Source organism: Pterocles gutturalis, unplaced genomic scaffold (genome assembly GCF_000699245.1).
Source record: "Pterocles gutturalis isolate BGI_N339 unplaced genomic scaffold, ASM69924v1 scaffold1623, whole genome shotgun sequence".
NCBI lineage: Eukaryota > Metazoa > Chordata > Aves > Pterocliformes > Pteroclidae > Pterocles > Pterocles gutturalis.
Window position 1 is genome coordinate 27429 of NW_010125213.1, and position 16578 is coordinate 44006.

Sequence of the window (16578 nt, forward strand, 5' to 3'; positions counted from 1 at the left end):
TGGCCATGTCCTCATGGAAAAGAAAAAAAGGTGTATATTTTTAGGTGAGGGAATGATGTGAAGAATCGGCAGCTCAAATGGAACAGCAAGAAGAGCCTGGTAGCAGCCTAGTGGATAAGTCTCCCCAGTTTGTATACATAATTAAATGGAGCAGTGAGAACCGGACAATATTACTGTGCTCTGCTCTGATCACCCCGTTCTTACTGTTCCGTCACATCCTTTGATGTAGTGAGACAACATATTGATGACAAATGTGGTAAAAAAATAAATATATACTATTCCATTTAATTACATTCATCCTGAGCTTGCTCAGCTGTGCTAGAATCTAGAATGCCTGTTTTATACAGGAAATCACCCGATATTTTAACATAAATCCTTCTTCCATTTAAGTTGCAGTACAAAAAGCATTTAATTTCCCTTTCTGCTCGTGAAAATATAAACTTTTTGTGGCACTAAAAGTTGATACAAAAACAGACAAGTGAACATTGTGGTTGTTATCCTGTTCATATCCACAAGTGTGGGATGCAAGGGATTTGGGAGAATTCAGGTTTCTTTGCTGCCAGTTCCTACAGAAATAACAAATGCTTTTCATCAGTCATCACAACGGTGAAACAGATGAAAAAGAAGTTTGTGACTGAAGTTTAGAACACCTAATTTGTACCTCTCTTTTTGCTAGTTAATTCCTGCATCCTAAAAACTTGAATAATGATCAAAGATCTTAGGATGCCTTCTAATAAAAGGCAGATTTCAGAGCCTACTCTTTTATTTCTTGTGACTCCATAAAGGGGGCTTGTTATTCCTCTTCTTTGCTGAAGTCTTTGTAAAGCTTTCATCCCTCCCTTTTTGCTTAAGTGCAAATGTCAACTGGGTCAAGATGCAGTAACTCAGTGGGTGATGCTGAGACTGACAATGTGCTCCCTTGACTGGTGGCTAATGCCAACTGGAGTTGACACAAGGTGACATGAGGGCTTTTTAAAAATTCTGCTAAGAAAAATGGACTGGAGAGCACATGACTGTTAGACTGCTGGTGAACTTTGTCTAGGCCTAGCTGTGCTTGCTTTCAAAGCTGTGGAAGGCTCCCATTCTTGACAGTCTCCTCATGGACAGGTTGTCCCCTCTGCTCTCTGGCCTCGAGGACTTACTCCTCTGGAAGGGGTTTCGCGGGCCTGTCGAGTTTCGTTGTCTGTCAAGTTTGTCGCTGATAGAGTAGCTCTTCCGCGTGTGCTGTGCATACAGCATGTTGGACTCCTCTGCAGAGTAGCTGTTGGCCCGCTCTATTTTTGGAAGTGGGATGCTATTGGGCAGAGTTCTTGTAGCATTGCCGTCTTGAGGAGATAAGGGGATGCCCTTCTTGTCTTTGGCCTCAATATCCTCATGATCAGAGCTTGGGTGGCTTAGTTCAGCTTCTCTCTCTGGGTGGCAGCATCCCAAGTCCTCCACTTTGCCCCCGAGACTCCCAGGGAAACTGGCCCTCTCTGCGATGGCCTGAGGAGCGCTCACACATCTCGTATCTATGCAGTCTGTAATACTTGTGTACTCTGCTGTTTTGACTGGGATGCCAAGGCTACTGAAATAGCTTCGAGATGGAGAAGACATAAAACTGTGAGATTTCACAATTGGCGTTTCCTCCAAAATAAATGGAGTTGTAGCCAGATAGCGACTGCTTTTAGATCGCTCTAAAGTGTGATACAAGGGAGGGTCTGAATCCCAGGGGATTTGGCAATCTGTGATTTGCGAATAGTCTGAAGAAAATGCTCTTGTTTCTATTCCAGAGGTTTCCTCATAATCAAGACTCCTGCCAGAAATTTTTTCACCAGGTGTGCTGCTAATGTATGCACTGTTAGCTAAAATGGAAGAGGCTAAATGAGCCTGCAGAGCTGCATCTCCTGTACCAAGAATATTTATGGAGCTGTCAAGAGGCTCTGTGTCAGAATGCATCTCATCCATGGCAGAAACGTAGATGTCTATACAAGACGAAGGCCTTCTGGAGTCTGGGGCAATTGACAAAGTGCTGGTAGGAGCTAAGGGAACCTTTCCTTCTTTTGCTATCGAGTGTGAACTGATAGCCCGATGCAGGCTTGGAGATCTTTCCTTAAAAATGCTTTCAAACTTTTCCAGCCCGCACTTATCCTTCATATTTGTTGCATAGAAAGAGTGGCTTCGCATGCGGGGTGTGATCGTAGGAGATGTTGGGGACATGGACTCCTCTCCTGTGGGATCTATGCTCTCTTGAAGTTTGTAAGTATTTCCTTCTTGACTATTGAAGCTACTCTGCCTCACAATGTAGGCTGCATCAGTACAGTCGGATGAGGTCCTGGATCGTATCTTGGTCGTCTCACCTCTCTCTATGCCGGTTAGTTTTTCTAAGGCAGTCACCATTCGTCCCATCATATCTTCCAGCTGAGCAAGCCTGATGTCAACAGTCTGGAGAGAGGCCTTCATGCAGTGCTCTCGCTCATTTACTTCTTCCAGTCGCATGGCCATGTTCTCTACCCTTAAAAAAGGGAAGAATTAGACAGGTTAATTTCTACAAAGTAGTGATATTCAGCTATTAAGTCACCAAAACAAATGGGAACAAATAGATTTTAAAATTCAAAGCCAATCTAAACCACCTCATCTGCTACAAAAGGCTGCTAAAAGAGGCTCAGCAAACAAATACCACTTGCTCAGAAAACTGCTCCTGTGGATTAAAGTAGGGGTGTCTGCTGTGTAACATAGAGGAAGTTTTGGGTGTGCCCTATCCCAGGGACAAGGGTTATTACAGAATGTTACTATGATTTGCTGCCTCTCTGCTGCCAGAACTTCTAATTAGGTTGTTATGAATGAATAACAGAGCAGACGCCACATGATGTTGTCCCCAGGTGTGCCACAGGCAGGACCACCACCGTTAACTGCAGAACTAAATGAAGTAATGAAAGTGGGCAATATGCTGTAGAAGGTGGGTAACTTCCCATTATTTTTCTGGTGTTTGCCTCAAATTTACACCAGCTAGTGCTATGTGGACCTAAGGAGTTAGTTCTCTGATTAATTTTTAGCTCAGATATATACATATATATGTAAGTATCAGCTATTGTATTAAATGTAGGTAATATCAAGTAAAATATGCATGGACACTGCAGGGAGGACAACACTGATCATTGCAAATATAGCCTGCAATAGAGTACACAACTGAGATTACTCCATTAGTGTGATTGTGCTTTGGGTAGTCTGTTTTAATAGTTAAGGGATTGAAATGATGGATTTTAAAGTTATTTATTATCCACTTACAATATACAAATATAAAGTTAGCTTAAAGTATTAATAGGTAATAATTGAATGTGTGATCCTAATTTAAACTTCAGTATATCTGTTCTACACTGTTGATCTGTCTCATTTTAAAATGTTTTCAACTTTAAGGTGAATTGTGCGCTAATTTATGCCAGTGGCTTTCAAGCATTTCAATTTTCTGGCTTCCAAAACATACAAGGGTTTGTATGGAGTCCTCTAATTTTACACCATGAAATTGCCTTTAGCACGTATGACATTTCTTCTCATAATTAAAATCTGGTTGTAGTCCCTGGGGTAGACCAGAGACCTCCATTATCTGACAAAGAAGTATTGAAAGCAAAACATTTATATAATCTTTGTCTGATTTTTAAAGTTACAATTATGGTTTTTCCCATTCCTGTAGAGAGTGGAAAAAGAACAGAGAAGCAACAAATACCAAATGGCAGGATTTCCACACTTTTCACAAGTCTCTTATTCTCTATCTGTTGGTGCAATTCATACTCAAATGTTAATAGGCACCTGGTCAATCACAGGCAGGATTTATGATGAAATAAATATCATCTTCTACTACTGCTAGTTGAATTTCCAACAGGATGAGCAACCTGGAACTGCCAACACCATAAACACTCATACTTGCCCAGAAGGAAACCAGATTTTAGCAACGAATGAGTATTGGGTAGCATTAATGCCTTGTTAATTACGGCACAGAACGCTGAGGTCTGACTACCTCATGGTGATGAGCAGCAGCAACCCACCCACACAAGAGAGGAGAGGGAGGAGTGTGACACCACTCCCTACAGCAAGTGTCACATTCCTGTGAAATACAGGCTTTTTCTGTTGAAGATCATGAGTTTTGAAAGCAGAGCAAATCAGAAGTGAAGCAGCAACTATACTGCTGTCATCAGACTTCAGTAGATCAAGTGATCACTGCTAAGAAATGAACTGGTAGTTCCAAAGAATCTCATTCTACTCTTATGATTTAGGCATTAGTCTACCATCTAGTTCTACCAACTTCTCCAGCAAAACAGATGAATGTTGTTGCAAGCACAGGACATAATCCCGTAGTGAGAAAGCAGTTTATGTGGGAAGCAGTTGAATTTTCCCTCACATTATTAGTTATCTGAACTGTCGTTCTATAAAACAATTATACTTTTGAAATAATTATCGGGTAATAATTGAACATCTCATCACACATTCAGATTCTGTAACAACTGCTCCAAGATGATGAACAGATAAAACGTCATAATTTTACGTCTGTCAGACATATATGGAACAATTTGAGAAACCTCCTGGATTTTACTTGAGAATGCTCAGATTAAGACTACCAAAAAACATTCACCCCAGCAACAGTTACCCAAGAACTGGAATGAATTTATAACATTCTGTGAGGCTAACTGTATAGTCTTGGTTTTGTTTTGGGGTTTGGTGGGTTTTTTTGCTTGCTTTGGGAGATGTACACAAGGAAAATAGTTTTTAATACAAACATAGCCAATTTGATTATTGCACTTAGTTACATCTAGTGTCTGGAATAGTACATTAGTATCTGGAATATGAGTAGAACTGTCTGTGGTGAGATAGGTTTTGCATCCTGCATTCACATGAAGGCTGTGCAATGCTACTAAACACAACTAATGCATTCCAAGAAGAACCTCGAGTCATACCTTGCTGGTACACATTCATATATTTGAACATGACCTATTAGCTACTGCTAGAGGCACAGAGTGTAAGACTGGTGGTAATGCTGACCAAGACAAAGAGAGTCTTTTGAGTTACGTGGTCTTTTTGTTGCTATGGTAGTAATCACAGATGTGATTACGTTGGTAGCAGTGCGAAATTTGTACAGAAATTCAAGGATAGTGCCATGTGGGTTCAGAAACCAGAGGTGACCAGAGATGCGCATAGATAACTGAGAGTATGTATTTGCACTGGATGGGCCCTGACTGTATAATTTTGTTCACAAAAAGAAAGCTTGAGAGATGATGAACTCCTCCAAACCCAAAGCTATTAGCTGAATTTTGTCACATTTTTCTGATATGTATTACATATGGCCACTCCTATCTATTTTAACAAATATTTATTCTTTAAATTTTTACATTATTTTGTATTAATTTGCAGTTCAGTTCTTTAATCATTCATCACACAGAATAGCACCATGGTCTGGGAGTAATCCTACTAGAAACGTGTTAAAAATCGTATCAGCGAAACACTGTGGACATAAGAAGATACGTTCTGGAGAAATACAGTTATAATCTGGTCCTTAAAATACTTTAATAAGTGAAATTTTCTATTTTTCCATGTTGTTGGATCATCTGTAAGTGGATAGACAGCTAGAGCTGTGTTTTCTTCAGGAAGAGTTTCAAACTAGAGCACGATTGCAAAATAAGAATGGCCAAGTTTTGCTTTGGATTTTTCTTCATGTGTATTTGAGATAGTATAAACCTTTTGGCAAATATCACAATATCCATGTATGATGCCTGCATTGCACCTGTGCTTTTCCTTACAGCAATATGTATCCAATGTATGAGACAGTGCCAAGCCATCCTAACAGATGGGAATGAGAACAGAAAAAGAGGATGTGCCATAGGTTAGAAAAAAGAAGTTGGGTGTTTTAGATTAAGAACACTTCAAGGGATACTTCCCTGGCCATAACTGCAGGCACAATGACAGAGCTGGCCATCCAGTTTTTAAAATGTGTTTTATTTAAGATACTTAGGCAGCCTCGATTCCTCAAACATCTTTAAAGTATTGCTCAGATCTTTAACGTATTTGCACTTGGCTTGTGTGGTAGAGCATTGGAGTTGGTTTGGCAAGGAGAGAACTATTATGAGAACTGCATTCACCTGGGGTTTCATTGCTGCAAGTCCTAGTAGTGTGCTTGGGTCTGGGAGTAGCCTCTTGTACCCCACTGGATTGCTATGTGTGTGTCCCTTTCAGAGCTGAAGGCATGCTGGTTTCCACATTACACTACTGGATAAGGTAAATGGATTTTTAAATAACTATTTCGCTGTGGAGATCAGGTGTTGTTTCATTTAGGATTCATAATCACAAACTCCCCTCTGGCGGTGCTTTAAGCTGTTCATTTAAAATAGAGATAAAGGCTCTTTTAGTATAAAACAGGGTCCATACAGAGTCCAAAGGCAGATTGTTGTGTATTCATTTTCCAGGGCTTGGAGCACTTGCCTAATGTAGGGGAGGTCCCAGCTGGATTACTTCTTACATACCTCAAACATCCCTCTTCTTTCATTGGCAAGGAAAGCTATCCCCAGAGATTTGAACCTGCATCTATGATTTTCAGGTTAGATCTCTGACCACTAGACTGTCGGAAGACACACACAAAAAAGGTACTTAGCTGGACCACAGACCAATTTAGCCCACTACTTTATTTTGAAGCATATGTAATTCTTCCCGCCTTGTATTCTTCAGTCTCTAAATATTTTCTGCTCAGGAACTTAATGGGCCTCATATGAACTCTATTTAGTAATCTGTACTGGATTTCTCTTCCATAAGCTTGTCTAGTCTCCATTCGAACCAGTGTAGACTTTTAGCCGACATCATCAGCTTCTTTTAGACCTCATCAGCTTTCAAGAATTTGCTCTGTTCTAAGAACACTGCTTGCTGCATGAAAAAAATAACTTGTTTTTGTTTATTTTGAACCTGGGCTCCTGCTAGAATAGTCTGTTGCTCCTCTATATCTTGTTTTGGGAGAGACAGCAAACAATTGATTTCTACTCACCCTGTCCTGGTACTCAAAATTATATAGACCACTGTCATTTAATTCTGCATTTGTCTCTTCCAGACCAAGTAGAGCTGGATTATTTGGCCATTCTTTACGAAGAAGCCATTCCATGCCTTACCATACTTCCCCTCTAATATCCTTTTCTAAAATATGTGTTTTAGGAGTGATGTTTTCAGTAATGCAGATGATTAAAGGATATTATATCTGCTAATCCTGCTCTTGAATAGATTTATTTCAAAACAAAATAAAAAGCCTGTTTCCTTGCCTACAGAAAAAATATTTTAGGCATAACATCAGGGGCAGTGCTAGAAGATTATGTATAAGGAGAAGAGTGTTATATCTGTGTGATTGATTACAATGACAACTTACCTGACCTCTGTTATTCAAGTTAAAGTGGAGTATTCAGTGGTTCATAAATTTTATGAGTATCTGACAGGATATTGCCCTAAAATATTTATTGGTAACAGTGCTATGAATCAAACAACAAACTCTCTCCTCAAAATTTGACTCTGATGCTCAGATGCTATGTGATGAAAGCACATGAGCACTCCAGCAGATGAACAGACTTACGAATTTTTAGGACTAATTAACTAACTACTAAGCCTGGTAACTTTCACTAAATTAACATATTACCTTTGTCCTCTGTGCATTTTATTGGTGTAGGTGAAATGTCTATTTCCTTTTAAATTAATAGCAAGATCCCTGTTGCTCTCAATGAAACTAGCTTACCTAGCAAGGCCATTCTGAAACAGGGCTCCCTTTTTATCTGAATGGCTAGCAAGTCAGTGCTAAAGCTGTAGTATTCATTGAGGAGCTCTCATTTACTCTCCCATTGTGTTCTGACCACTTGTGACCTAAAGTTCTGCTTTAAAACCTGAAATGCAAGAATAATTTGTTTCTCACTACGTCAACTGTGTTCTAATACAACTGGTTAAAAAGACTGATGTTTTCAAAACTTTGAGGAACATTTGCTTTATCAAAAAAGAAAAAAAAAGAGAAAAGAAAATCACCGCCTTTTGTTACTCTACTCTTTAGTTAAGACTTGTTAAAAAATTACCTCAAATCTTTCCCTTTTCAAGAAAAAGAATGAAAGGGTGAGAATGACAACAGGAACACATTTCCAGACCAATTTATGAGGGAACAAACAAAAAAAGTGCACCTTTCTGAAGTGACACGTATTCTTTCATCATTGGAGGAATTGAATCTGTCATCCTTTTCTCTAAAATATTCTTCTATGCACTGCTCTTCAAAATCATGGACTTTTTTCAGTTCATCCTCAGTTATGAAAAGTTCTGTGGAAACAATGGAAAAATGTGAATTTGGCAAAGATTAATACATGAAATTAACTGCATTGTTCTTATTGTGGAATTCGTTAACTTAACTTTCAAATGCAGGCTTCAAATTTATCTGGCATTTTGGCATGAAAGCAGATAGATGCAGCTAATTACCAAATTAGTGGCTTCAATTATATATAATTCTGGAGACAGAAACACTTAAGCAGGCAAATGCTGGGCAAACACGAATGTGTTTTGATTGCATGAGATCGAAACACAGCTGCTGGTCAGGTCCTGGAGAGATGGTGGGAGCCAAAGCCCACCTATAACCTAATACAACTGTAATCAAATTAGCACACTGCTAGGAAAGGAGTGCGAGAGTACAGAGGATCTGTTTGACATGGCAAGAGCTGATATCTGGAGGCAGCAGCAAGGGCTGTGGCAGAGAATGGGATGTGAGTGGGAGGAGAGCAGTCTGGTTGCGCTTGCATCTCCAGTGCCAGCACATGGCTCCAGCTCCCTCCTTGTAGGGAAGTGGGGTGTGGCATGGGCTAATGTGGGGAAGACATACACATCCCTTAGCTCTCTGCCTCTCGCATACACAATGGGGGAGGTGGAGATCTTCTGCTTTGAAGAACTAGACAGAGGAGAGAAAGTGCTATCAGAATAATCTGATAGGTTTTCCATCATGCTTATGGGAGTTCACATTAGAGCGTCTGGAGGAACCACTCCTCCAGTTTGAATCTGTGTCAAGGAGAGAACATGTGTCTACAAAATAATTACTTCTCACCATCTCTCAGCTTATCTAGGGAAAAAGTGTGTAGAGAGGAAGTATGTACTGGTTTTTCAAAAAATAGTAATGCTATCTCTGTATTTCCAGGAATAAAACTGAGATCTGGAAATGTGATGGACTGTAAGAAGAATTCCAGCAATGACAGACCTCTAGCAACAGAAAAACAGACTCCGTTGCTTTGAAGGAAAAAAGGGAGGAAGACTCCCCAAAAGCCACAGAAAAACATAGCCTCATTAATGCTCTGAGGAGAACTAAGGGGTTGGGCAATGCAAGTGAAACTAACTGATTCAGGTAAAAACATAGCAGTTTAAAGTAGTTCTCTACCAGAAAGGTAGTCAAGGTGCTGGACTTGGCCTTCATTTATGTGAAACACTAGACATTACCAAGGGCATTGGAAAGTCCCACCCTGTAAATTGTCTAAGGCTTACTCAATCCGTAGTCTCTCTCATCTGGGTCACTTTCGTGCTTCCGCCATCTGCAGCAGAGATGTTGGAATATCATAGTCATATGGCTGAAAATGATCAGAGGTGGTGGGAGAACAGGTCTTTCGTGAAATGTCATGATTAGCTGATATCTTTGGAACTTCCATACTTGGTTGGATATGGATTTGACTTCAAAAAATGTATTGCTAGAAGGTAAGAAGAGGAAAATAACATCAGATTGAAATGATTTTGGGTACTTTGCTGAAGATGATATGCCTGTGCCTTAACTAGACACATTTCAGTAGTAGTGACAAATCTTTCCTTGTTGCAAAAAGAGAAAGAAGAACAAAATAATAACTTTGTGCTTCAGCAGAGCACAGTGGCAGCCATTTCAAAAGTATCTTACTAGTGCTTATGTCTGCTCTGTACAACCACTGAGTCTTACAACAACCGAGTGAGACAGGAAAGTTTTTTTTTTTTTTTTTTTTGTATTTGGAGTGAATGATAGCATAACCGAGCTTTAAATTTTTTGGCTTCTCTGTCCTGACTCCCATCAGGTGCCTGTCCTTGGAGACAAGACAATGTGAAGAACTTGGCATTTCCCACATTCCCTGGGGACAAGCTACTGAAAAACACCCTCACATTATCTGAAAATGACTCTCATCTAGAGTTTTCAGCTTAGCAGCCTTCTTGGGTTGTGAATAATGTCCATCCACCCTCAAGCCCGTACTTTGCAATGTATCACTCACTTGAAAACAGCAATGAGGAGGTTCACCAAAAGGATGTTTGCAACCAAGAGGTAACAGGCCATGATGGCAGGAACAATCCATGCTCCTGTCTTGCAGGGAGGTAGCTGGATTATTTTGCCGTCTTCTCTGGTTTCATTTTGACCACAAGGAGCTGGGAACAAAAATGCAAAACAATGCAAAGTGGGAATGAGTCTTATTTTTTCTGTGCTTTTTGACAGAAATACTTAAATATTTATAAAGGCCTGCCTGCCAAAGCAATATCTTCCAAGTAACAGTGGCATTGATGTTCCCCCCAGGAAGTTTGCACTTGCTGTCACAGATTTCACCAGCTGCAGTTCTTGTTATTGTGTGTTATTTGCCACGAATATCAAGATACTCCCCTCAGAAACTGCAGGAGGCATGTCTGGTGTGAGTATGCTGTCTGGTTCCATACAGCTAAAATATAGTACTCTGGTAGTAATTAGTGGCTGTGCAAATGAAATAATAAAAATGTTTAATCCTGGAAAAAGCATATGTATTATTTTTTAATGGTGAAAGTTTGGTCTTTTTTGATTGATAGAGAGGGATGTGATAAATAGCATAAGGAAAATGAAATATGGGAAAGTAAATTAAGGAGTAGACATTTATTGCTGTGCACTGCAATGCCCTGAGCCCCTCTGGGACATATTCATAATGACCCTCTGCTATTGAGGACTTTTGACTGCATGCCTAGAAACAGTGAGGGAGATTATCAAGTCTTTACTGTACCAGGTAAAGGGACACATAAGGAGCGGAGCTGCCACCTGTTTCTTCCTTGAATGCTTTGGAACCGAAATGTTCTCAGTATTAATGTTGTAGAACTGAAGCAAGGGCAAAACATTGTGAAATAGTTTTCCATGCTTATTTTTTAACATGCCTCCATGTGCTGTGGTAGGTGATCTGCATTTGCAAATGTGGGTTCAGTTTATGTCTTCTAGCTTCCATCCTAGTATCTCTCCGATCAGCTCTTCAAGAAAATAACTGAAGAAGTGGCTTATGTATACAGATCATCTTAGTAAATTTTGCACAGCAGTACAGCTAGCTTCCCCTTGTCCCCATCAAAAAGAAGTTCAAGTGAGGAATTTGCAAACTACTCAGCACTGATATCAGTGTGAGTTTCCCACTGATTTCACAGACGACAAAATTTGTCAATGCCGTATGTTTTGTAAAATTCCACCCTGTGTCAACAAATCTGTGATTTCCAATACCAGCTATTACTTCTTCTCAAAAATGTCCTTCTAACCTTGGTTTACAGAGCATGAGATTCAACTGTGGGTGTCTACTGGCAATCATATGATATTGTGTGTGATTTGGGTACTTGGTTTTGGGCACTACATATAGTTGTTAGGCTATTACATAAAGAAATAATATAGCCATATGGGACAGAAGAATACAGGATACATCAGCTTCAAACATGAACTCTCACAAAGTGTTCAACTCACAGAAAAAGAAATGTCAAAGCCAAATATAAGTAATACTGTTTTTCCAAGCACCTCTGTTGTGTCTGGACCCACAGTGTCACTAGTACTTTCTACTTACAAAAGTACATTTTATTACTGGAACGGGCTGAGACTATGCAATTTTTTATTTCTCAGGAAGCATCACCTTGCAGTTTGTTTCAGTTAGTGCTGATTTCATGCTCCCCACACTTCTCCAAGCAGCCGTTTTATTTAGACATTCAAAATGCCATCTGTGAGCTGCTGTGAGTACAGGGCTATGTGCACTCAGCCTTCATCCAGCAGAAACTGGGACATTCAATACCTCTTCGTATCAGCACTTGATGTAAGACTTACATTTCTATTTGTGCAGAAGCTTACATGGAAGCTTAACTTGCTTACATGTTGATTCAGGGCTACAGAGTCCAATACAACACAGTAATGATTTCACCAGTAATGGAACAATCACTCTATCAGTTGATGAAACCTGTTGTCCTTTTGTATGCTGAAGAACAGAACAAGTGATGTCTATTGTAACAATGGGAGAAATTTTTCAAAACCATATTTTAAACCTTAGATCAATGAGATCAAAAACTCAGTTCAAAGTCTGGTTACAATTCTATTATCCCATTTTTTTTTTTCTGTAAAAAAAGAGAATTTAATATTAAAAAAAAATCAGCTTTGACTACTGCCAAGAAAAAAATGATTTATCCATCTTTATTTGCCTGCAACAGTGTATTTAGAATGCAATTAATACATCCCTGTCAGTTTATACTACACAGTGATGACCAAATTAGTCCTCCTACAAAGACAAGTTCCCATAGTCTACTCTATACATGTATAGATGTTCAGCTTGTCCAGAAGGTTTGCAAGAGTTTTTCTTTTTTGTATGCTCTGTTGCAGTAACAGTTTTTAAATAACAAGGGAATACTAATCTCATGCCTCAGTTTATAGAGAACTAAGCTACCACTTAATCTTCACACCTTTAGCCTCATGAAAAAATGTGTGATATGTGTCCAAAATGCAGAAGCCTGTGCCGTTGCAGCTCACTGAAATTAACATCTTATTCCATTTTTAAACTGTAACATTAATTGAAATTTTTTTTCCCACTATTAATTAAACTGTTTAAAATGATTATTGCCAGAAAACAAGAAACAGAAATTTCTCAGTGAAAATGGACAGAAGTATCTGGCAAGAGGATAAAAGTAGCAATGATATTCTTTTTAGATAATTAATTTCTGTTTATATTTAAGAGATTAGAATTTTGTTTGTAGAGTGTGAGAAGACTTTCTTACAGTAACCCAGGACAGTTTGCCTCCCCCATCTGAGCACACAGAGTCCCAAGTACGTCTTATCTCCTTGTTACAGTAACCTGGGGTAGTTTGCTTCCCCCTCACCTGCACATACCCCTGCATGGCACCAACGCAAAGGCCACCTGCAGATCTCAGAATTCAGACAACAGCACCGGCATTACATCAGCGGGTTCGCTAATGAGCAAAACAGGACATTGCATATATATGATATGTTAATCAGCACAAGTTTTATTATCCATCTCTGCCATGCTTTCCCTTGAGGCTCACTCCAGAGCAGGGCTGCACCACGTTGGGTCCCCATTTGATTAGCATCGGTGTCATGGGCTCCCATTGTGGTAACGCCACGCTTTCCATAAAGCCAAAACTTTAACTTGCTCAGTGTTGTGCCTTGTCCCTGACAGATCTGCACCTGCTTTTTGTGCATAACACTGTTTGACCATTTTAATTATGTTTTGAGAAATGCAGTAATTTTCATAGTATATGCAGTAACATATTGTGATGAAAAGCTTTTTCAAAGCACAATTTTAACAGGTATGAAAACAGACTCATATCTTTTTACATTACAGCCTTGCTTTAGCAAAAATTGTTGTGAATTCTTAATTCTAGTGAAATGTTTTGCTGAAGCAAATTCTGTTACTATAACTGTATGCATATTTCAGGTAACTGAAAAACCCAGGTAGTCTGATACATACGGGCCATTGGATAAACGGAGGCCATTAAAGTCCTGAATCCAGGCTTTAGAAAATCATAACTGGCTGGAGTTTTAATTTCAATTACACACATTAACTTCACTCAGCTTTCAAATATTTCATCCTGACATCTGTGGATGTACATAGTTTTTGCGTCTTTTGTTTCCTTTTCCACAGTCTCTTCTTATGCTTATTTTTCCTTTCTGGCTCCCTTTTACAGTTTCCTGTATAGGCCTTTCCTGCTGCATACCTAACCCTCCCTCTTTCCTGGCCAGGAAATACTTGCAAACTAAACAGCAGTAGCCCATGTCTCTCTGTGTGTTTCAAACCTAAAGCAGCGGCAAAGCTTGGGAAGACTTTGCTTCCCTGCTGTCATTACTGTCATGACATGGGCACTGCTTATTTTTACTGTGTATTGGGTGGAGGGCTTCAGAAAAAATATTTGCAAATTTCTGTGTCGTGACTCTTGCCCCAGCTGCACCCTTCCAAAGTAGTTGTGGGAAATAATGGAGGGAGGAAAGTGCATAATTGAACAGCTTGGTTAACAAATAGCTTTTTACCTTTGATGAAAACTTTGAAATCACAAGAATCTGTAGAATGGGTTCATATGATCACAATTCTAAACAATAGAGAAATCAATAAGTAGATATTAACTAACAGACAAACCCATCTTTTTTGTTTTTTTTTTTTTTTTTTAATTCAAGTCTGGACATTTTAAATGCACTTTCATCACCCTTTTTGTGAGTATATAGGCATCTTCTGATTTTGATCTGCACTGAACCCAAGGGATGTGAAAGCATTTTATAATTTTTTAATTAAATGTCTAAGCAACCTTACCAGCTTGCCAGGCAGGTAAATGTTGAATAAAGGCTAAGTGAGATGCCTGGGGCTGTCCACTTCTTCACTGACAGAGAAAATGCTGAACTCTGGGAACTCTGAGTCTCACACCATTGCTCTGTTCATCAGCAGAAACATCCAGGGAATTGAACAGTGTCTCATTACTTTGAAAAAGTTACTTTGATACAGCATTGTGACCTTATGTGTTGCTTCTTGCCCTCAGCCACATTAAAAATGACTTTGAAGTGTCTCTTCAATCTGCTGATATTTTAATAATAATTCATATTAAATCCCTGTATTCTTCTTGACCTCTTTACTTATTTTTTCCCTCCACCTCCCATCCTGCACCCCTTAAAAATATCCAACCAGATGGAATCCAAAATATAGCCTAACAGGAGTGCTAAGAAGGGGAATACTACTGCAACTCAGGCCAGAGAGATTTTCAAAATTATGATGTATGTGCACAGATTTTATCCTCTGCCTTTGTCTAACAATGCTAAATATATTGTCTGTGCTGCAGAGCTGCAATACAGATGCAGAAAAAAAAAAAGCACACAGGTACGTTTTGTTCTGTTTTGTGCAAAGCTGCTCTATTTGTTCTAGTTCCAGAATGATCTACGCAAATGACAGCCCTTACAAAAAGCTCCTATGGAGACATGAAAAGCATGAAACCCCTGAGAAGGTATAGAATTTAGTATAAAATTTTCACTTATACTGAGAAACCTTCAAAAACTTCAAAAAATTAATAAATCTAACAGACTAAGAAATTTAAAGAATTTTTTAAAAGTCTTTTGTAGTAATTATACTTCCTTCTTAAGTTTATTGGATAGTTAAAACCTGTGTATAATTGTCTCTCATCTTCTGAAACAACAGCATTCTGGTTATTTGGCATTTCACCAATACAAGTGAAAGAGAAGGACCCCATCTTTTTCTCTTAAACTACGTAGGTTTTTCCAATAAGGAAGTAGGCAGAGGGAACAAGCACAGCTCAGATTGATCTTCAGATTACAGATGGCACTAGAAATACTGTCAGCTGGAAAGAAAATCCAGATGCAAATCTGACATGTGAGACACCAGGCAAATCTGAAAAACAGGCCAAACCAAAAAACCCAGACTCATGTTGGCGAACAGCACTCTCAGCTGCTTTCCCTTCTGAATATAGGAAAATGTGAGGTCTGCTGCTGATTTTCTACAGGTGATTACCACTTCTCAGGTTGACATTTATGTCATCTATCTACATTTTTTACCAAGAAAACTAATTTCCTGGACAATCCTCTCGTCTTCAGTATATATACACTTCTGTATCCATAATATTTTGCAGGGCAGATAGCTTGGTAAGGTGAAAACAAAGTTCTTTGCATGTGACAACTCTGTTGTGAATTTTTTTGCTATATAGCTGGTAATATTGCCAAAGTAAGTGAACTGAATTGACAGAGAAATTTTACAGCATTTGTGGATTTCCTTCTGGATGGCATTCACTAAAGCACCTAAGTGGCTTGTTGTTGTCCCATGGATCCCTCAGCTGGATTAGGAAAGGCAGCCTAAAAGTGAGGCAGTCGCATATACCATCATAAGGTTCCCTGACGGGGATCTCCTTCCCTCAGCTAATGTGGCTGGGATGAACTGTCAGTCTGAGAGGAACTACTTTGAAGCTGGTTTTGCTCTTTTTGTTGGATTTTACCTGAATATTCTAACACAATTCTAAGAGATTTACTCATTTGATTCCCCCCTCCCCCCCTTACAATTGGTTGATAGTCAGGAATTTGTAGGAATGTAGTATTTATGTACATACATCACTGGTAACAAATGACACCACTGAATAGTGTATTCATACTCCCAGAAGTGAGGATATGATTCTGTCCCCACTTTTGAGTTGAAGATGAGATCACATGCAAACAGGACACTACTGTACACTCCAGTTAGCATATGTATTTAAAAAAAAAAAGAATACAAAAATTATGAGTAAACAATCTAAATGTATATGACATGCATTATTTGAGAGTGAGGCATTTAGCTAGTGTTTTAACAGTGCAGTGTGTTGAGA

The 16578-nt window shown here is 39.1% G+C and overlaps 1 protein-coding gene across 1 annotated transcript in view; it reads right to left on the bottom strand.

Moving 5' to 3' along the window:
* Positions 1 to 1044: 1044 nt before the first annotated feature.
* The window catches only part of TRPM3 (transient receptor potential cation channel, subfamily M, member 3), a gene marked incomplete at its 5' end in the record, with an annotated part of 65650 nt that continues 50116 nt past the window's right edge, over positions 1045 to 16578 (bottom strand). Inside the window, 4 exons of the mRNA XM_010078460.1 lie at positions 1045 to 2494; positions 8163 to 8295; positions 9499 to 9698; positions 10242 to 10392. Of these exons, the coding sequence (XP_010076762.1) occupies positions 1045 to 2494; positions 8163 to 8295; positions 9499 to 9698; positions 10242 to 10392 (1934 nt within the window). The remainder of the gene's footprint in view (positions 2495 to 8162; positions 8296 to 9498; positions 9699 to 10241; positions 10393 to 16578) is intronic.